The sequence below is a fragment of the Zootoca vivipara genome, chromosome 3 (genome assembly GCF_965207765.1).
Source record: "Zootoca vivipara chromosome 3, rZooViv2.hap1.1, whole genome shotgun sequence".
Lineage (NCBI taxonomy): Eukaryota > Metazoa > Chordata > Lepidosauria > Squamata > Lacertidae > Zootoca > Zootoca vivipara.
The window spans coordinates 104288118-104310203 of record NC_142586.1 but is presented as its reverse complement, the minus strand read 5'-3'; the positions used below and the strand labels follow the sequence as shown (position 1 = coordinate 104310203).

At 43.6% G+C, this 22086-nt stretch overlaps 2 protein-coding genes across 6 annotated transcripts in view; one reads left to right on the top strand and one right to left on the bottom strand.

The window, feature by feature from the left end:
- Positions 1-17532, bottom strand: part of DHX57 (DExH-box helicase 57) — a 32774-nt gene extending 15242 nt beyond the window's left edge. Inside the window, exons 1-10 of one of the 3 annotated variants that reach the window (XM_035111026.3) lie at positions 17471-17532; positions 16005-16247; positions 14271-14423; positions 12557-12730; positions 9812-10626; positions 7200-7372; positions 6329-6450; positions 3287-3482; positions 1863-1987; positions 128-261 (exon numbers count right to left, since the gene is read on the bottom strand). In XM_035111026.3, the coding sequence (XP_034966917.1) occupies positions 128-261; positions 1863-1987; positions 3287-3482; positions 6329-6450; positions 7200-7372; positions 9812-10626; positions 12557-12730; positions 14271-14423; positions 16005-16237 (2125 nt within the window). In that variant the 5' untranslated portion in view covers positions 16238-16247; positions 17471-17532. Of the gene's footprint in view, positions 1-127; positions 262-1862; positions 1988-3286; positions 3483-6328; positions 6451-7199; positions 7373-9811; positions 10627-12556; positions 12731-14270; positions 14424-16004; positions 16248-17194; positions 17313-17470 lie in introns of those variants that run through there. The other 2 variants (XM_035111027.3, XM_088667403.1) reach the window with 2 other exon arrangements.
- Positions 17533-17595: 63 nt separating this feature from the next.
- MORN2 (MORN repeat containing 2) lies at positions 17596-22086 on the top strand. Of its 3 annotated transcripts, none has more exons than XM_035111032.3 (5): positions 17596-17676; positions 18115-18165; positions 19396-19502; positions 20192-20328; positions 21579-22086. In XM_035111032.3, the coding sequence occupies exons 1-5, from the start codon at positions 17628-17630 to the stop codon at positions 21679-21681; spliced, it is 447 nt and encodes a 148-aa protein (XP_034966923.1). In that variant the 5' UTR covers positions 17596-17627; the 3' UTR covers positions 21682-22086. The 3 variants fall into 3 exon arrangements, with proteins under 3 accessions (XP_034966923.1, XP_088523531.1, XP_088523532.1); XM_088667405.1 differs by having other exon boundaries at positions 17596-18015; XM_088667406.1 differs by lacking the exon at positions 18115-18165.

Below are 22086 nucleotides of genomic sequence, written 5' to 3'. Positions count from 1 at the left end.
GACCTGTGGCCTTCCAGATGTTACCAGCTGATTCCAGTGCCAGCTGGGGCTGATGGAAGTTGAGTCCAATAACATCTGGAGAGGCTAAAGAGATGGATAATGAAAATAATGAGACACTGGTTTTCACCTGGTATGCTAACAACAGGACAGGAGTTAAAGTACTGAGAAAAGAGCTCTGCATTCAGGGTAGCACTCATCATTATAATGCGCAGGTCTGGCCTCCGAGACATTATATCTTTCAAAATCAGCAGCAAGAAGTCACTGGAGAAAATAAAGAAAAGACATTTGAAGCTCTTCACTGTTCATCTGCAATTCCCTGTAGCTCCACTACTGTCCTGGGAGCAACCCAAGACTATTATTTTAAGTTTTCTCTTATAACAAACAAAAATGAGCACATGTATCCTCATTAAAAACAACAACAATCACAGGGAGGGACAAAAATACAATGCTCAGTTCTGTCTCTCTGGCAAACGAGCTTCATCTGCATAATGTGGAAGTGGAGGGAGAGAAACAACATCCTAGCTCTATGCAACCAAACAGATGTATTTTGGAGTGTGTTAATTTTACAACACATGCTGGTATGTTCTCAAAGCACATATCTGCAGCATAAAATCACAGCCACCAAAACATTTAATCAGCTTAGAATTTATGGATGAAGGACTAGGCGCACAGCATTTACTGCATTTTCTGCTTCAGATATTTTAATGGGATATCCAAATCTAGGGGTGAAGCTTTAGCAGGCTACTTGTTTCTCTTTCATAACTACTGCATTATTGTATAATAATGATACATTATTGTTCATGGGTCACTGAAGCTAGTGTAGAGGAGGTAAAAGTTCAAATATGCCCTCAAGTCAGCTGCCAATTTGGAAGTGATACTACTGACCTACAGTGGTACTTGGGTTCCTGAACGGCTTAGTTGTCAAACAAATCGGCTCCCAAACACCGCAAACTCTGAAGTAAGTGTTCTGGTTTGCAAATGTTTTTCGGAAGCTGAATTTCTGACACGGCTTCCGCTTGAGTGCAGGAAGCTCCTGCAGCCAACTGGAATCCGCACCTTGGTTTTTGAGCGGTTTCGGGAGTCAAATGGACTCCTGAAACAGATTAAGTTCGAGAACCAAGGTACCACTATATAAGGATTTTTAAAGTAATGTCACCATATATTCAAAAACAAGCAAGATTATGGTCATCAGTGTGGATTTGTAATTAACCGCAGCCTTCTTCCAAGCAGATGCTCTCTGGGTTATTATGGGTTACAACTTCCACCATCATTTATCTATTACCGTTCCAACAAACATACTGTTTCTCAGGCAATATATGGTATTTACCAAAACCGTTCACACTGGCCGTTCTGGCTAGAGCCGATGACAGTTGCAGACCAACATCTGGAGGGCACCAGGTTGGGGAAGGATGGATTAGTGTGTCAGACTAGGACTGGGGAGACCTGAGTTCAAATCCCCACTCTGCCGCAAAGCTCACTGACTAAACATTTGACAAACTGCTACCCCTCAGCCTAATTCACTTTACAGAGTTATGGCATGGATGAAGAGGGGTAAATCATGTATTTACTTTGTAGAATATATATTACATATATATCCCACCTGCTCTCCAAGTAGCTCAAGGTGGCAAACATGGCTTTCCTTCCTCTTCACTTTATCCTCACCACTACCCTTGTGCGGTAGGCTAGGCTGAGTGGCCCAAAGTCACTCTCTAAGTTCCATGGCAAGCTAAGATTTGAACTTGGGTCTCCCAGGTCCTATTCAGACACTCTTAACCACTCGCATTCCACACTTGAGTAAGAAGAGCAGGAGAGGAAATATGAAATACATGAATAGTAGAAGTGAAACCAACAGGCTGTGTTACCTTTCTTCTGTTCTCTCATGAACCTCATCAACGATAATATGGGTGACTCCTTTTAAACTCATGTCCCCTTCAAGCCTCCTCAGAAGCACTCCAGTAGTACAGTACAACAACCGGGTAGCTGAAGACTTGAAAGAAGATAGAAATTGACAGTAAGATCGCCAACTAAATCAGTTTCTTCCCCATATTTAATCCTATCACTGTCACTGCTTAGATTACACTCTAGTGCCTTATTCAGATTTCCATGGATATTGTCCAGAAAAGTGTGTTGTTCCTTCCTATGAATAGCAGAAGTAAAAATACTGTATGGGAAATTAGCAGATTAAAATTCCTTGCTGTAGTTTGGTCACTGCCTGGAAAAGCATGTTCAGCAAACATCAAGGGCCAGTGCATAGATAATGTTGCAATCCCTTCAAATATAGTAGAGGGAACTAGGAATGAGCAGACACATCTTCCTCCTCTCTTGTGCAGAAAAGCAGTGCACAACCAGGGCAGTCTCGAGCAGGTCGGGTGCCCTGGCGCTGAGGCGCGGAGATCGCTCCAGAGCCCCCGCCCTCGCAGTGCACAGCATGGCTTCCATGCGGCTTTGCCGCACAGTGCCCGGCCTACCGGCCCGGCACTCTGGCACCCCGCGCCACTGGGACTATACCTAGAGCCGGCCCTGTGCACAACAAGCAGTAAAACAATCTAATGACACTAAAACGACAAGCAGATGTAGCAGCTCAAAACAAAACAAAGATTAATCACCAACTGAGTGCCACCAACAACTTGGCAAACGGAAGAGCTTTTGACTGGGGCTTAAAGATCAGCTCTGTGCCAGGGTGAGAAATCCAGAGTCTGGGTGCCACAGCAAAGGTGGCCTTGTCACTGATTAGCCATCCACTTACCTCTCAGCAGGAAAGTTGGGTGGGGGGGGCAGAGACCCATAGCAAATATCACAATGAAATAGCAAGCTTCTTCTTTTTACAAAGAAGTTATTTAAAAGCGGAGACTATTTCTGGCAGCAGTCACTCTCTCAGAAACTAGCTTTGAATTCAGCTTGTGCCACTTTGTGTTACCAGGATTCCAAGTATTCTATACCTACAACATACTGCACACTCATGGATTTTGGTACCCGGAACAGAAGTCAGCTTTCTGAGATGTTCAGCCTTTGTTTGTTCTCTTTTTAAAAACATGTTTCTTTTAAAAACATTAACAGAAGCTGCGCAACACTCCAGTGCTCTTGCATAGCCCCTTGATACTATCCCTCAACTCTCCCCACCAGCACAGCTAGAAAAAAAAAGTCTACCCTTTGGACTAATAAAACAATAACAACAACAGTGGGAATTCACTGCTAGGGGGGAAATGGGAAAAAAAATAGATGTGAGTGTCTATTGGCTTGCACCCGTGCCGTCACTGGAATAAAAACAAAGTAAAAACAAACAAACCATAACGCTTTCTAGCCGAATTTGGTATCCGACTGTGACCCCAACTCTCTCCGTTCGCTCCTTGGCTACACGTTCAGCCACAGAAATGGCCGAGATCCTGCGAGGCTGGGTGCAGATGATGTTGGCTAAATTACTGGGAGGACCTTCTAGGGAGGCATCCAAGATAAACTGAGGAATCTGAGTGGTCTTTCCACATCTGCATGAAGGAGAGGAATGAAATAAAAAAGAAAATTCTCCTCTCCCTCAAGCAACATGTTATGGGGTGTTGCAGGAGACAGCCTGACTATCTCATATAATAACAAATCAATAGAATACAATGGCAATAAAATGAAAAAAACTATAATAAAAGGTGGGCTATATTTCACCCTGAAGGAAAAACCTTCCTGTCTCCTATTTATATATTCATTCATTTAAATAAATGTAAAATTGAATCTGCCCACTGACTAACACCAATGAAGAACTCTTGTTAACATAACAGAAATCAAAAGGAGCAATCTTTGTACAATATTGTCTAATAAAGATTGCAGTTGTACAAACCGGCTCAAGCCAGGAGCTATTATTTTCTGCACTATTTATTCCAAACCTGAAATGTAGACAAGCCGTATAGAAATACTCTTCTGACTCCAAATTGGAGCAAAATCTTATTTCATTCCAAGAGTCAAGTTTTGTTGAATATGGTCTCTTCCAGTAGGCAAACCACAATGCCTCCTGCAAGATCTTTCAGATTTTCTTTGCATGAGTTTGCTGAAGGCATGGCAGAGACCATGAAACATTGGACTTGTCAGACCTTGGGTTTGATGGAGACTCTCTGACCTCCAGGCCTAATTTGGCCTGCCCAGTCCCTCCAAATGGCCACCAATGACATTTCTGCCCAACTCCATTCTCCCACCAATCATGTGATATCACTTGTAAATACTGTATTTTTCTGTGTATAATACAGAAAAATACTATATTTTTCTGTGTTTCCCCCCAACTTTTTTACGTTTAAAATTGGGGGTCATCTTATACGTGGAATGTTGCAATTAAATATATAAATTTCTCCTGCCACCTCCCATAGCTTTCCTAGGGTTAGATCAGGGGTACCCAACCTAAGGCCCCGGGGGCCAGATGCGGCCCGCGCGAGCCAATTGTGTGGCCCCCGCTGTCAGCCGCTCTTATCAGCGCGCCGTGGTGCGGTTGCCCATCTATGGGTTGGCGTGGTGCCATAAACAGCTTGTGCACACGTGCGGCTGGAGGAACGTGCTCCCATACGCATGCGCACGAGCTATTTCTAGTGCTGTGCCGACCCGGAGGTGCACCAAAAATGACGTCTGCGCATGTGCAGAAGCCATTTCCGGCGCGGCACTGGAAAAAACAAGTGCACGCGCGTATGGGAGCGCATTCCCCTGCCCTCCAGCCCGCCGCGTGATTGGCACCAGAGGAACCGGCCCGAAGCCGGATAAGTTTGGGGATCCCTGTGTTAGATTGACCTTTTACATAGCTTGCATACATTTTACGTATTTTATGTACAATGAACATAAAATAAAGTATGTAAAAAGATGCCATTCTCTTTGCCTTGCCCATTTTAGCCCGTCCCTTTTGCTGCTGGTAATGTTTACCATTACAGCCCCCTGCAAAGTTGGACAACTTTGAATCCAACCCCAGGCAGGAAGTGACTCCCCTGCCACTGCTCTAAAGGTATCAGGTCCAAAATCAATGAACCACATTGTTCACTTGACTTTTACATTCATGTGTGTTTACAATTATAATTTCGACAGAACATACAAGAAATGACTGATTAGCACACATCCAAAAGATGTGCAAGCATGTTGAACCTGGAAGTGACCAAAAACATAAAAAGTCACTTAAAGGGTGGAACGGGGGCGGGGCGTGCTTATACGTGCCCCGCTGAGACACACGGAGGCCAGGAATGGAACCCCTGCGTAAAATGGTCATTAACTATAATAGAAATTGGATGACTTAATCTTTCTCCACGTGAACTGTGTATATCAGCTTTAGGTTGCAGTCCTATACATGCCTACCTGAGAGGAAATCCCACTTTCTCAGTGGGGGGTACTCTGGAGTATACATGTATAGATTTTTGCTGTTATGGCGTTTGGCTGATTAACGTTCTATGGCTTTTTAAATGTGTTTGTGGGAGGGAGAGTTATTGGTTTTTTATTTTGCATTCTCATTTTGTGTTTTTCTGCTGTGAACCGCCCTGGGCTCTTCAAGTTAAAGGTGGCATACAAACTTAAATAATGATAATTGATAAATATTTTATTGGGGATGTAGTAGGGGAAGGAATGGAACCATCCAGACCTCTCATACTTCACTTTGTTCTTTAGGCTGAGCCCTGTTTCCAAACAGTATTCTGTAGTAAAATAAAAAAATTCCTTCAGTAGCACCTTAAAGACCAACTAAGTTTATATTTTGGTATGAGCTTTCGTGTGCATGCACACTTCTTCAGATGCACAGTGTGCATGCACACGAAAGCTCATACCAAAATATAAACTTAGTTGGTCTTTAAGGTGCTACTGAAGGAATTTTTTTTTATTTTGCTTCGACTCAGACCAACACGGCTACCTACCTGTAACTAGTATTCTGTAGTGTTCATGTTGTCTTGAATGCATCCTTAAGAACTGGGCAAATGCTGCACCTTCTATATACAGAGCATGCCAGTTCTGCCAGTTCAGAACCCTGAAGATTCCTGTTCTACAGGCAATAAAATGCGAGACAGCTTGAATTCAACACTTATAAGAAAGAAGGCACACTGCCTGGGTTTTTTTCTCCTTCAACTATTTTCTCTCTCTCTGCCTAATCTCAACTCATCTGCTCTAGCCGTTGGGAGGGAGAGGAGAGTTTAGCCTAGATGAGACAGAAAGCCAGATATAAACAGGAGGATAAACTTTGCTGTAACTATTGACTTCAACTATTGACTTCAAACCCTCTCATTTTTCTTGCCTGAAGGTCCCTTTTGAGTTTTGTAGGCAGAGACAAACTGCTTTTCACATAGTAAGTATTAACATGGTGTTCAAGTGTGCAGACAGTTTTATATCTTACCCAGTCATACCGCTCACAACCAGGACCTGATATTTGTTCAGCAAGTTAAGAATGGTTTCTCTCTCTTCCCATGCAGGAAGTTTCTGTCGTTCTTGCAATAGGGACTGGTAGTGTCTAGAAGACTGACAAATGTAAGTGGATGGTCAGTAGATGCCTGTTAGTGCTCAATTTATGATCCACAATTACATGAACTTCTTTCTTTGTTTACTATACTGTAGTCCACACACACCCAGAGAAGGCACACGTTTCTAGACTGTCTTCCATTAATTCTGTAGATACAAGTCTTTCCAGGAAAACAGATGTAACTGCTCGGGTTACATACGCTTCAGGTTACAGACTCCACTAACTCAGAAATAGTACCTTGGGTTAAGAACTTTGCTTCAGGATGAGAACAGAAATTGTGCTCCAGCGGCGCAGCGGCAGTGGGAGGCCCCATTAGCTAAAGTGGTGTCTCAGGTTAAGAACTGTTTCAGGTTAAGAACGGACCTCCGGAACAAATTAAGTTCTTAACCCGAGGTACCACTGTACAGATCTTTTTTCAAGATACAAGAAATTCTAGCATAGGAAGCAACTCTGAGATAAAATGGTGTTAAATACAAAAGAAAATATAGATATTAAGGGTTCTGGTGTTTCCTGGGGTTCTGGCAGGGGGTTGGACTGGATGGCCCTTGTGGTCTCTTCCAACTCTATGATTCTATGATCTATGCTGCATATCCAGAACTTCAATATTCTCTCCTGGATTTTGCTATCAATTTCTCCCCACAGCTATTATATGTACACACGGAAATAGTTTTTTTTAAAAAAAAAGAGTAGCTGAAAATATGTTATAAATGTAACTCTGCCACTTATCTTCCGAGGGTTACATATGTACCTTCTTTATCCTGAACTGACGGCAAATTTTATAATTTTCTTTGCAAGTTGGCTCTGCTGATGTGCGGTACTTCTTTTTCCTGAGATTCACATAACTCTCTTTCTCTATGTGAACTGTCTGCAGCTCTTCGTCCTCCTCGTCCTCCTCCTCTTCAGTCACCAACTCCTTAGTTGCTTAAAAACAGAAAACATCTTAACAAACACCATTCTGAAACATTAACTGACCAGTCTTCAGGGGTGGGTTTTTTTTTAATAACATAACATTTCACTAGATCAAGGAGAAGATATCTGTGGCCTTCCAGTTGCTGCTGTACTGCAACTCCCATAATCCCAGACTATTGGCCACGCTGGCAACGGATGATGGGAGCTGAAGTCTGGAGGACCAGAGCTCCCAACCAGTGTGCTGTCCTCATCACAGGGACTGGCATGCATTGGCAACAGAGTTCTCCATCACCTGCGGCACTTTTCTTTGGGAAATCTCCCATGGTGAATTCTGCCCATGATGCATTGCCCTTGCAAGGGGTCACCACATACATGGATTGGGGACAAGGAAACTGACAATATGTTATAAAGGACTCACATGAGGACTTGAACTAAACAATATAGTCACTGGGCAGGCCACTCGCCACAGGAGTGCCAATTCTAGAGGCTAGAATGAGGTCTTTACTGGCTTAGTAATGAGTTGACCTCTGGAACCTGGAAAGTTGCCTTGGACCACCAAGCCCAGAAGTGTCTACAATAACTGGCAGTAACTTTCCAGAGTTTCAGACAACAGTCTTTTCCAGCCTTATTGGGAGATGCGAGAAATTAAATCTTTGTCCACACAAAATATGTTATTTGCCACTAAGCTACAAGCCTTCACAGAGCAAAATTCCTGACAAGAATAACATTTCACTGTAAGATACCACTATTCTGTTTTCTCACACTCTCCCCCTACAACTGTGTACTGCAGCTGTCCAAGTCACTCCCTTCTGAATTCACCTGCATTTTCAAAACATCCTAGTATTGTTTCCTTTTGTTGTAAAAGTTTCCCACAGCAGCATTTCCCACACCCTTTCATTTTGTATCAGGCCAACTGTTTTAAAATTTGCTTCACTTGTGCCACAGTGTTGTGAGCAAATATAGTATAACAGGAAACAGCCAATAATGGACACAAGGCAGGCAAATTTAGGCAAGTGTTGTACAGTAGTTAACAAAGGTACGGTACTGCACAGAATCCTTCTTGTACTCACGGACTTCAAGTGGAGCATAGAATCTTTTAACTGGTTTTAGCTGCTATTTTTTTAACTCGCTGCTTATGTGCTGCTTCATCTATAGTTTTTATGGGCATTTTTCTTTGCCCATCTATTATGCTTCAGTATGGATTTATGTTCTGAGCTAAAAAAAAAACACTCTCTCACTGACACACAAATCTCTTACTGGCAAGAATTTTCCATTAAGTTGGAGAGGACAACTCATCTGAAGCGGTCTCCTTCATTAATGTAAATAGAAATATATATATAGAGAGAGAGATTCGTTTTTAATTAGGCTTTTCATCTTACAATATAATTTATTCATTTCCAAGGCTCCTCACCCCCACTCCAGGCCTTGCAGCTTTCTTCATTCGCCAACTGACCCATATATTTGCTATAAAGGAAAACAATCCTATTTTCACAGCTCTCAATTGTTGTCCCCACCTGTACAGTATTATCTTCCTGACTAAATATCTGCCTATTATTTCTTTATTCATATATACACTCTGTGTGTGTGTGTGTGCGTGCATGCATGTGCAAAAATCTCCCCCAAATATCAAAGGTATCTTTTATAAAATTGTACCAAGTTAGATTTTAAAAAGTTAGAAATATTTATAGCAGGCTTCAAGTGTGACCCACAACAAAATGTGGCAGTGTTGTATTGCTCCTGTTCAGGATTCCAGCCCAACTTCTTCCAGGGTACAGTACTCTATTCTCCTGGCTTCTCCATTCAGCCCTGCCCACCCCACCCCCCCCACCCCCAAGACAGCTCTCTCTTCCCCCAGATTATGCTTAGTCATCATTGGCTGAGCTATTTGAAGTTTTATTGCTCCCTCACTTTTCCCTCCCCAAAGATTTAGGGTTCCTCAAGTTTGTGAGTGGTGCTACATAAGGACAGACACCTAGAGCATGTGCTTACTATTAGTATATATGATAGGATTTCATTTATCCAGAGATTATTCTCTTAAAGTATTTTAACCTAGTATTGTATCCCAACTGGAGAATAATGAAATTCTGTGACTGGTATTTTGTGGTTTCATTTTACATGACATTGAAATCTTTATTGCAATGATTCCACTAACTCAAAGACATAGTTTTAAAGTTTAAAAGGGCTGGTACTGTGATATTTTTATTTTTGTTATTATTTGTAGTTTTAATAGAATTAAAAATCTATTAATTCTATTTGTGGTTAATTACTTTTTAATTATTATCTTTTTTTGTAACAGTTTTTATTCATTTTCACACACCTACTTGTGTGAAATACATGCTGTGCTCTAGAAATATTGATTGGGAGCAGAACCTACACCCTCAAAACTGCGTACACAGCCTGTTTCTTAATATCTGCACTAGTTTCAATAAGGACTTATGAAGTAGTATATACCTTCTGAAATCCGGGAAGGAACATGAGAGCTGCTAGGCATCTCTTGCTTATGAACATCTGTACTTGACAAGGGTGTTCCCAGAGGCAAAGGAGGAGCACTGTATCTGTGAGAAGTCTTACTAAGCAATTTTGTTACTTCAGCTTCATCCTCTAGGCTTGTTATAAAAGCATAAACAACAGGTTCGTTAGACTCCGACGATATTATGGCCTTTTCATAAAGGAATTCAGCAATGTGCAACCGGCAAGCCAATGGCAGCTTCTCATTAGTAGTATAGAATGCCACAAGGGGCGGCTGATAAGGGTATTTGTTATCCTCAGGAAATCTTATTTCAAGTTCATAAACAGGAGCATTAACTCTGAGATGAGCATCTTCCTTGACGCTCGGAAGGCCTTTTTGCTTGTTTCGAGTTTCATGCCTGAACTTGCATCTTGATCCAAACCTGCAATCTCCTTGGAGGTAGTGTTTACAGATTTCCAGGGAAGCTGGCTTTAGGCCATTACTGGTGTTGCTATTCCCTTCTTTTGGCTTGTTGAGCATCTCTGTCAAGTATGCCAAGTCTAATGCAACAGTCCAGACCCTGTTATTAATTCTTTCCACAAATTTGTCTCCACATATTGAACGGAGGACAAATGCTTCCTCTTGCCTTTGTTCCAAACAATCTTCCATACTTGTCTGAGCAGCAGTTTCTGTGATCTGCATCCTCTCTCCAAATTTTTCTGAAAAGCACTGCAGGAGTAAGAGCTCCAGGGATGCCCCAATGTTACTATTACAAGATTTCAGCACAGCTTGGCAACGCTCGCTATCAAAGCCATACCTAGAAGGAAAAGAAAAGAAATGCATTGTAGGTGCACATACCGGAACATGTACCCAAGAGCAAACATTCCCACTATGTTGAAAGGATGCTTGCTGTTATCCTGTAGCAAGAAGCAGGTGTCTACACTGTGTAGTTTCTGCAACTGGAACAAAATGTACAACTTGTGCTTGTTGTAGAAATTTGCTCTAATTGTATGCCTTACACTGGGATGCAGAAGCTCAGCCCCGGGGTCCAAATGTAGCCATCCAGCCTCCAGTGCTCTTCCCAGGCCTCCCACTGGCCATGCTTAGCACCCACCTTGAGTGCTTTGGCTTGGCTAGAATGTGTTCTTGAATTATAATGCTTATTGCCTGTCTGGATGGGGACATGTAGACGGGGTGTAGAAACCTCTGGTTTTTGCATGGCTCTATACACTTTTGCTTCTGGCCTCAGTAAACACTGGCCCCTGGGCCCCAGAAGAGTGCCCATGTGGGATTCTGGCCCCTAGGGCAGCGTTTCTCAACCGCTGTTCCGCGGCACAGTACTGTGCCGCCCGACGCTGGCTGGTGTGCCGCGACGCGGGGCTTTCCTCCCTGCAGGGAAAGGATGCAGCAGCCGCTTACTCGCATGTAAGCAGCTACGACTTTCTTTCAGTCCAGGGAGAGGGGATGCACGGGGCTTTTCTCCCTCGCGGAGCTTTCCAGCTTTTCTCCCTCCTCCGTGCAGGGAAATAAAGCGGCACCCGTTTACGCGCGTGTAAGCAACTGCCGCTTTATTTCCCTGCAGCTTCTTTCTTTCTCTCCCCACCCCCACTCGCCTAGGTGCCTGGAACAATAGAGTGCGAGTGGAGCCGGCTCTGGGCTGCGCTCCCTCCCCTTCTCCCTCTCTCCACCTCTCCTCCCCTCCCTCCGAATGAAATCTACCTTAGCATGCCTGCAAGTAAGTGCATTTAAACATCTGTGCATTTAAGCACTGTTGTCTCTCTTTTGGCTTCATTTACTGGTATTTAAAAAGCGGGGAGAGGAAGAGATACAGAATAAATTACAGTCATAATTATATAGTCAATATAGGGCGGCACAGAGTTAAATTTTTTAACTTTTTTAATGGTGGTGTGCCTCGTGATTTTTTTCATGGAACAAGTGTGCCGTGGCCCAAAAAAGGTTGAGAAACACTGCCCTAGGGGGAAAAGAATCCCCACTCCACCTTACATAATGTTGTTGGCAAGCCACCAAGGAAACCGGGCCAACTGGCAGGCCCCAGGCCCGCCGGCCGAACATGCCGGGCGAACTTCGTCATTGGTGCAGCATAAATCATGCGACTCAGATATCAGATGCCTGAGTGCGCTATTGCAGCAGAACGCAACAGAAAGTGGCACTGAGAGGCTTGTGTAAGCATCTCTACAAGCAGTTTATTAAAGCAAGTCAGAACAGAAGCAAAACATGTCTGATCACCTTTGTGTTCAAGCAAAACAGAAAGTACACACAAATGGAAGTTCCAACATGCAATGCTGGTGTGTTACGCAGACACAACAGTTCCACATCTGCTTTTAAGGTGGAACAGAATATCCCAACATCTGTTACATAACTGCTCTTTTTTGGCTCTGCAGTGGTACCTCGATTTACGAATGCCTCGACTTCCGAAGTCCGCTAACCCAGAAGTATTTCCGCTGCACGTGCGGTCTGTGCATGCACAAAATCGTGCTTTACGCATGCGCAAAATGGACGCTTTGACTTACAAAGGATTTGACTTCCGAAGAGCGCCGTGGAACGGATCGCCTTCGTAAGTCGAGGTACCACTGTATTTGGGAGTGTACTGGTGGGTGGAGGGTGCCACTTTGATTGTGTGTTAAATGTCATATTCCACACTCATTCACATAATTGCAGCTATGCAGGTTTTTAGCACCCCACCTCCTGACTAATATTTTCCATTTTATTTGTGAAACAATAATTACCTGGATAGTTTTTGCACAGCAAATGAAGAGACTTCAGTCTCTAGAACATGGCTCACAGGTGGTTGATAAGAAGCATTTGTGCTTTTTCCAGAAATTGATTGCCCATCTGACCAGGCATGCTCGTCCTCCAAGTAATCCAATTCATCACAGTCGTCTTCACCTGATACAAGCATCCTGAAAAAAAGAAAGCAGTACTGTATGCTTCTTTTAGAAACAATAGTCTTAGTGATAAGGCAAACTTCTGGAACTCTCTGCATCGTCCAATATTATGGGTCAGAGAAAACCTGGGCAAAAAAGGTAAGTCTGAATCTAACCCAATATTTATACTACTCTGCTTTTTCAATTTAGCAAACTCACAAGGCACATCACAAAATATAAATAAAACAGTAAGTACCTCAATGATAAATCATTACAAAACCTTATAAAAATAAAACTTAGCAGCATAAAACCCAGCAGCAGCTTTCACTGTTCATTAAGAGCAATGCTAAAAAGTTGTGTTTACTCTGTTACTCAAAACTAAGCAAAGTAGCCATCTGGCTCACATCTCTAGGGAGTTCCATAAGCAGTGGGGTCATCACAGACATGGCCCCATCAGCCACCACCTCAAACAGCAGTCTCCATAGACTCAACAAGGCAGGTTCATGTGAATCAAGCAGTAATTTAGAAATTCAAGTCTCATATTATTATAACATCCATACTTTACAAGTTTGCTGCAGGAAATCCACTCCACTTCCAAGTGGGAAGGAGTTGCGGTGGACCACGTGGCCACCCACTTTCCTCAGGGGGCGGGGGCGTTGTTCCCGCCGCCTGGGGGATCCTGGCCACGTCATCCATCGGCCAGCCAATCAGCTGGTCGGGGGCGTAGCCAGGACCAGTTTGAGACGAGAGGCTGCGTTCTCAATCGCCCACCCTCCCTCCCTATTTGCAGGTTTAGTCTTTAATGGCCTTGCTATGGATCACGGTTGGTCGTCATTGAGGGGCCTGGTAGGAAATTTTCCACTTGGCAAATTGGCTCAGGCCATTTGGTTTTCGCCTACCTTGTAGCAATCGTCACAACTTTGTAAGGTTTTGCGGTTAGGCATTGGGTGACCTGATGGGGGAGGGGAGGCCTGGCCATCGCCTGCCCCTCCATGCGTAGGTGTATTCCGTTAAAGGAATCTGGGGGTGTGGATCTTGTCCGAAGCCCGGGGCGGGGCTAGGGCCATGCCACGACCCTTCCGGGAACCCTGGGGTGAGCTCGAGTTTGTTTGCATCAACGGGGCTCCCCCTACTGGTTTACCCTACCAAACTTCCTGCGCAGCGGGCAGGAGTCAGATATAGCCTGGTCTACTCAATGCCTAAGCCAATACCGCTCACATTCTGTAACCAATAAAGTTGTGGCCTAAATTTGCCCAATAACATTAACCTTATATCCTGCGTCCTAGTGTTTTTATTCCTCCTTGAGGGGGTGGTTGCGGGGTCTCGACACGCAAACACTATGTACCCATCACAACTGTGTTTGCCATGTAAACTGTAGAGCGACCCTGAGACTTTGTTTCTTTCTCCAGAAAGGCTGCCCAACCACATCTGTCACAATCCATTCTGAACTTTGAATAATATGATCTAATGCCTATAAAATCTGAGACCAGCTAAAGGGTGTTTAGTTTACGTTCAGTCCTTCAACATGTCATAGTATCTGTTTAATGAAAAAATTATTTATGTTTAGAAAACTGACTCTGAACCAGCAGCCAACTCTTGTCCTTGCAGCTCACGAAGAAGTTCTTTCACCCTCATCTGATTATCGGATGTCATGTACAGAGTCTGAAGAGGCATCTTTGTTTTGGGTGCTTGTCTGGTCTGCCCATGTCCTCTGCTAGCAGAGCTTGACCTATGAAAAACAACAACAAAAGAAGCACAATACATTCTAATTTAATCAAGTAATGGAAAATATATGCACAATGTAAGCTATGCTGAACGTAACACCAGTTGTATGGGTCATTTTGTCTCCTAACTAGCTAAGGGTATCAAGAAAGTTCCTAAGCAGGTCATGTTGGAAAAACCCATCTTCTGTTGATGGGAAATTCAAAGAAGGCAAGCAAAGTCACCAGAATGTCTGACACAGCTACGTGCAGGATCTGTGACAAGTCCCATAATGACCACAGTATGTTTAAAGACAAGCTGGATTAATGCAGTTGGGCACAGAAATTGTGGTGCAAAAGCTACAGTGGGTTTCTGTGGGATTATTTAGTCATCTTTAAAAAGACCCCCCCCCCAATACATCAGCTTCTTTGTTTAATTAATAAATTTCAGCTGTACCTGTTATTTTAAATACAGTGGTACCTCTGGTTAAGAACTTAATTCGTTCCAGAGGTCTGTTCTTAACCTGAAACTGTTCTTAACCTGAAGCACCACTTTAGCTAATGGGGCCTCTTGCTGCTGTTGCACCACCGGAGCACGATTTCTGTTCTCATCCTGAAGCAAAGTTCTTAACCTGAGGTACTATTTCTGGGTTAGTGGAGTTTGTAACCTGAAGCGTTTGTAACCCGAGGTACCACTGTATCCCACTTCACTGACCCAACCTGAATGGGTGCAACCTCTTTCTGTGTCATGCAAAACAAGCAATAAAAGTACTAGCACAACAAACACACACACCTGTCTCTGCTAAATAGCTCCCTTTCCCCTGAGATACTTGGTGCTACAGTAGCTAGGGGAAGCACCCTTCGGTTTCCAATATCTGGCAATCAACATACTGTTTCGCAAAAAATGAGCTGAATTTCCAGCTACTCTCACTAGTAGCCAATGTCAAAGACCCTCCCTTTGTAAAAGGTGGCATGCAAGAGACAGTAGATGAGGCTCAAATTTGTGGTTAGTCAGTTTCAAAGACCTAATAAAAATTCAAAAATATCTAATAAAAATACAAGAGTGTTGGAATTAATCACTTGTCAGGGGTAGTCAACCTTTTTATACCTACCACCCTCTAATGCATCTTTATTGATGGTAAAATTTCCTTACCACCCACCAGTGCTCAATGGAAGGAGGATTCAGCTTGTGCCGTAGAACCCGCTACCACCCACCTAGAATCCAGAAATGCCCACTAGTGGGCGGTAGGGACCAGGTTCCCAACCCCTGACTTAAGTCAAGGCGCTTTACTTTACCATAGGAACACAGGAAGTTCCCTTGTACTGCATAGCCTAGTCTTAATTGCTCTGATTAGCAGTAGTTCTCTGGGGTCTTAGGCAGAAAGTGGTCTTCCTATCACTTGCTATCTGATCCTATTTAACTGGAGATAGCAGACATTGAGTCTGTGACCCTCTACATGCAAAGCAAAGTATGTGCTCTGATAAAGAGCTACAGCCCCTCCCTGATCTTGCTTCTTAAAACCTTATTAAAACAATCTTCAGAAAGAAGTTTTTTTTAAAAAAGACCTAAACTCCAAAATGTAAGATTCCATCAAATTCACTTAGCTGACCTGGCTACATCTTTTGGTCCACTGAAAACACAGAAATCACCATCATCATCATCAACACAGAAATCACCATCATCTTCCCAAATTTTATCTGAGCCTTTTTTGCTGCCACTAGCATGGTGTTTGTAGGAAGGTCTACCACAGCTACTGCTGCCGCCACCTCCGCCTCTTCCTCTTCTTGCTCCCCTTCCTCCCCCTCTGTTTGGTTTTCCTCTTCTCTTCCCCGAGGAGCTCATTTTCTCCTTTCTGTAGGAAAAGAAAAATGAAAGTACATTATCAACAGTGAAAAATATCAACCAGGATCACCATGCAGACTAGCAGGAAAGATGGCAATTATTACTTCTGTTTATGTAGCTCTGGCATACAGCATCAATCATCAAACATCCCTGCCCCACAACCCACAGGTAGCAAGTTCCATTATTTTCAATGGGACTCACTCCCTAATAATTTCACACAGCATTTCAACCTTCATAAGTTATAATCAAGACAGCACACAAATCTAGTACACTTTAAAGATCAATTGAATGTGCCATGGACTCTACCACTCACCTGTTATTAATTTAGAGTTTTTAAAATTGTTCTACATCATTAAAGATACCAAGGCAGCACACAAAGAATAAAGCAATCAAATCAAAACACAGTACAGTTGAGAATGTGAAAACCTTACTCAACAGACAATAATTGGCTTTAAATCAGCCAGGCAAAAATACAGACTTTGACTTGGCACCAAAATAACTGTAACTTCGGCACCAGACACACCGCTAAAGATAAATTGTTCCACAGACAGGACACCCCCACAAGAGAGGACTCTGTCCTTTGTTTCCACATAGTACATTTTCCAGACGCAAACAAAACTTCTACGGGAAAGGCTATATAACTCACTGGCATAACCTCTATTTTGTGTACAAAAGGTATTGGGTCTAGTCCAGGCATAGGCAAACTCGGGTCTCCAGATGTTTTGGGACTACAGTTCCCATCATCCCTGACCACTGGTCCTGTTTGCTAGGGATGATGGGAGTTGTAGTCCCAAAACATCTGGAGACCCGAGTTTGCCTATGACTGGTCTAGTGACAGTCCATACTGGCACCTCCAGGGAGGGCTGGCATGTGCACTTTCCGGGGTGCCGAGCAATTTGGACCCTAAATAAAGGTGTAAAGGTAAGCACTCCTAACACCCCACCTCGCCCCACTCACCGAGCCCTCCCTCCCACCGATATTGCCTCTTTCCAAAGGCGCCTCAAGCTCAGCGGCTCCTCCCGGTTCCTTTCACGCAGCGCCTGGAGACACCCCGCAATTGAACGAGCCCCAACTAAGCCAACAACAATAGGCTTGTAGACCTTTAAGGGAGACCGAGGGTCATCTAGTCCAAACCCCCTAAATAAATTATGTGCAGTAATAATAGTGATAGCAATAGCAATAATAATAATAATCCAGCTTCCCCCTCTCGCCGGTTATTCCCTTTCCAGTCACCTGCCAGAGACGCTGCTTTCGCCTCAGCCCAACCCCTCCCCAGTCAACGGCCACCCGGAAGTGAAAAAGGCGAGGTTCCTCCCGCTTCCGGCGGCGGAGAGAGCGAGGGCGAGAACCCGGTCACCATGGCAACCGCGGGCGCGTCTCTTTTCGAGCCATGGCGAAATCATGGGGGTTGCTGCGCAGGTCGATCGTAGGCGAAAAAGGTATTTTTCGTCTCTCCAGCGTCCCTCTGAGGAAGCAGCCACAAAATAATGTGCCGGTTTCAGCCTCCTGCACCAGACGCAGTCACAATGCCTTGGGGATGCGTTTCTTCCCCATCTCCTCCCGCCGCAGCTCCATTATTTGTTTTACCTGCTCACAACCGCGCTTCCTAACCGCGTCTGCTCAGAAACAAGCAGCTCTTGTTCGTAGGGTGGAGAGTCGTCAGGTTGGAAGGGACCCCGAGGATCATCCAGTCCAGGGTTTCCCAAACTTGAATCCTCCCCACCCCCAGCTGCTTTTGGACTACAATTCCCACCATCCCTGTCCACTGGTCCTGCTAGGTAGGGGTGATAGGCGTTGTAATGCAGAAAAAGAAGAGCCGTTGAATGAACGCTGCTTTTTACAAAGAATCAGTAAAAAGAGTGTTTTTCTCTCTGCAGATGCTGAAGTTTACAAAGTATCGTTTGTATTTCCCAATGGAGATAAGTATGGTAAAAAAAACCACAAACTGTCAGATATTATAATTATTGTTGTTGTTGTTTAGTCGTTTAGTCGTGTCCGACTCTTCGTGACCCCATGGACCATAGCACGCCAGGCACTCCTGTCCTGCACCGCCTCCCGCAGCCTGGTCAAACCCATGTTAGTAGCTTCGAGAACACTGTCCAACCACCTTGTCCTCTGACGTCCCCTTCTCCTAGTGCCCTCAATCTTTCCCAACATCAGGGTCTTTTCCAAGGATTCTTCTCTTCTCATGAGGTGGCCAAAGTATTGGAGCCTCAGCTTCACGATCTGTCCTTCCAGGGAGCACTCAGGGCTGATTTCCTTAAGAATGGATAGGTTTGATCTTCTTGCAGTCCATGGGACTCTCAAGAGTCTCCTCCAGCACCATAATTCAAATGCCTTGGATCAATGCCTTGTCGTGGCGAAGGGGCTTGAATAACTCAGAGAAGCTATGAGCTATGCCATGCAGGGCCACCCAAGATGGACAGGTCATAGTGGAGAGTTTTGACTAAACGTGATCCACCTGGAGAAGGAACTGGCAAGCCACTCCAGTATCCCTGCCAAGAAAACTCCATGGACAAAGGCATTATAATTATACTGTTTTTTAAAAAATAAATAATTGTAACTGTTTTTTTATTTGATATTTTTCAAAATGTAATGAATAATAATGGAACATTAATAATAATAATAATAGAAGGAAATGAAGGGTTTAGTTATGATATGATTATGGTGAGTTATGATAAGTGAGCAGGGGACTTTGTCTCCCCCATTGTTGTGCTCTGAGGTTTTCAGTGCTCTGTGTAGGAGAAAGCTTCCTCCATATACCCTCGTTCCAAACCTCTTCCAAAATTCCAGCAATATGTCTCCTCATAACTAAGATATGATTGAGAGGTAGATAGATCTTATTGAAATCAGCTGAATTCCCCCCCTCCCCCTCCTAGTAAGCATTCGTAGGATCAGGTTGCATGCATGAAGTTTGATGGCTGGATGTGCTGCTTTTTTATTTTTAACTTTACACAGAGCTTTCTAGCCCATCCTGATTCCAGCACTGGGATGCGGGGTAGCTGGAAACACTTTTACAGCTAAAGCTGTGGGCTCTGGAAGGTCACTTCCAGTGGCATATTCTGAACGATTCTGGAAAAGGTTGAACTTTTCCTAGTTATTAAAAGCTAGTCTAATATTTGTTGGCTTTTCCCCACCTACTTTTTATTTTGCTCAAGAGGGTGACTGTATAAGAACACTTGAAGGAGTTCTTGAGAGATGTGGACATGGAGTTCATACTACTCCAGATGGAATTATTTACCAAGGAAACTGGAAGAATGATAAGGTATCTGCAAATATCAAAACAATAAATTTTAAGCTCCTTACACACCCACACCCATATAGCTGAGGAGCCAAAGATGAACAAGGGGGCAGACTTCCCAGTCTAAGAACAGGCCAATTGCCCACCTAGTCCAGCATCCTGTTCACATAGTGGCCAACCAGATGTCTATAGGAAGCCTGAAAGCAGGACTCGAGTCTGTTAGCATTCTCCCAGGGTGCTGCTGGCTTTCACCACCATGAGACAAAAGTGTATTTTCAAAATTCTTTGGGAGATGCCATGATTTGAAAAACGGTGACCTGACAAGAGGGCAAAAAATCTAAACCCTTTAAAATAAGACATTTAATGATTAGGGAAATGGTATTTAAATTTTGTCAGTATTGTAAATGTTGCGCTTGTAAGGTTTGTAAAGCCAGTGTTTAAAGATAGATAGCCATGTTGGTCTGACGTAGTCTAAACAAAACAAAAAAAAATTCCTTCCAGTAGCACCTTAGAGACCAACAAAGTTTGTCATAGGTATGAGCTTTTGTGTGCATGCACGGGTATCTGAAGAAGTGTGCATGCACACGAAAGTGTTTAAAGTTAAGCATTTCTGTTAGCAAAGGTCACACATCTAAATTGAGGGGAAATAAAAGATGCAGTCACCTTTCTAGGGATAGATATTAATTTGTCAATTCCACTTCCTGTTAAATCAGATGAATGGTTTTGGAAAGCTGGAACATCCTTCAGGTGCAGTTTATGAAGGCGAGTTCTTTAACAACATGTTTCATGGAACAGGAACCTACATATTTACCAATGGAGCCAAGTACACTGGACAGTTCTGTGCAAACAGGTAAGCAGAAAGGGACATAACCACAAGCAGGGCTGGCTCTAGGTAGACCCCCGGTGGTGCAGGGCACTATGGCGCCGGCCCGCCAGGAGGGCGCCGCGAACTGCGCCCGCCATCTGGCTGGCCGGTCCGCCGTGCAGCTGTGCCTGTGGCAGCCGCGCTGCGTGCTGCGCCCACCCGCCCACAAAACGGGGCGGGAGGGCGCTGGAGAGATCGCGCTGTGCCTGCCCGCCCGCCGCACAGCAGCGCCTGTGACAGCCGCACTGTGCCCACCCGCCCACCGCGCTGGAAAACGGGGTGGGAGGGCGCCGGAGAGATCCGGCGCACCATGGCGCCAGGGGCGCTTAAGTCGGCCCTGACCACAAGTTTGTTGCCTTGATGTGGAATATATTCATCTTTAATCAGTATACAGGCTTTGCACTTAAAGTGAACCTTAGTTGACTTCTTCCTACCCATGTAGGTTAGGGTGATCACTCTCCAAATACATATTTTGACTGGATCCAAACTGTGGTTAGAAAGACACATGATGCAGCAAAGTTGCTGAAACTAACAAAATGTGCTTAGCCCACTGTGGTTCTATGAGAGAATTGTTGGAATATTCTAGAAGAAACTTGTAAATGGCCTTGAACAAGTTTATAAGCAACAGAAAATTTCCCCAGCAACAGGTGTCCTTAATCAGGGCATGTGATCAACTATGTCGGAGTCAGTGTAAATGAGTATGTGAATGAGTCAGCGTTAGGTCTCTGGCCGGTTGGCTAAAAGGAGAAAAAGATTGTTTATTTATTTGTTTTTTTCTTCATTAATGACCAATGTAAAGTTTTGTAAACAGAACCAAATGGTGTTTATTCCTATAATGGGAATTTCACTAAGAGATAGCTAGAATGCTGCTGCTGTAAAGAAGTAAAAGATGCAGGAAAACTTTTCTCTAAAAAGAACTCCGCTGCAGAAAGAAATGAAAACCCAAGAGTAGATGCTCACGCACCAACAGGAATAAGTAATATAAATGTAAAAATTGAAATTAAAAGTACAAATTGCTTAGCAGGATCAATATGGTAGTACAATTTCTGTTACACAAAACTAGTAACTCCAAAACTTCTAAAATGCATCTCTTTTATGAGGTACTTTTTGTTTCACTGCCTAATTCAACACTACCACAGCTAAGAAACAGACATCTCGAAGTGCTGTTGTACATCATTAGCCATACTTCAGTGACTGCAGCCTTCATTTTACATGCTGTTTTTGTTCTGTTCCAGGGTGGAAGGGAAGGGAGAATTTAGAGACACACAGGGCCTGGAATGGGATGGCACCTTTCATTACACAGCAGCACCAGGGCTGAAGCTAAAGCTGGACATGTAGGATAATTTGTACTGGAAGAAAGGCATTAAACAGTTGTTATCCATACTGTTTCACAATAAATAATTTCCTAGTTCATTGATAAGAAACTATTGTTTTTAAATAGAGGTGAGCAAATAAAGCAAGCATTAGACTTAATTTTTGTTTCGTTTGAGTTTCGTTATGTTGTTTAGCTTGATTCCCCCCTTCATTTTACTGTAACTGCAAATGTTACAATCATCCTAAGATTTATCAATAAAATGTGAAGAATTTTTAACACCCTTTACCAATACTGAAATTACGAAGAGACCAAGATTAGAATTTTAACTTTGAGAGAGAAAGCATGGAAACCAAGATAGAATGTAATTGGTCCCTTCCAGCTCTATAATTCTATTATTCTATGAATCAATAAAGTATATGTTTACAGTT

Coding starts and splice junctions, on each gene's coding strand:
- MORN2 (XM_088667405.1), top strand. CDS start 17,628: ATGGCGAAATCATGGGGGTTGCTGCGCAGGTCGATCGTAGGCGAAAAA. Junction 18,016..18,114: donor CTGTCCACTGGTCCTGCTAG/GTAGGGGTGATA, acceptor TTCTCTCTGCAG/ATGCTGAAGTTTACAAAGTA. Junction 18,166..19,395: donor TCCCAATGGAGATAAGTATG/GTAAAAAAAACC, acceptor ATTTTGCTCAAG/AGGGTGACTGTATAAGAACA.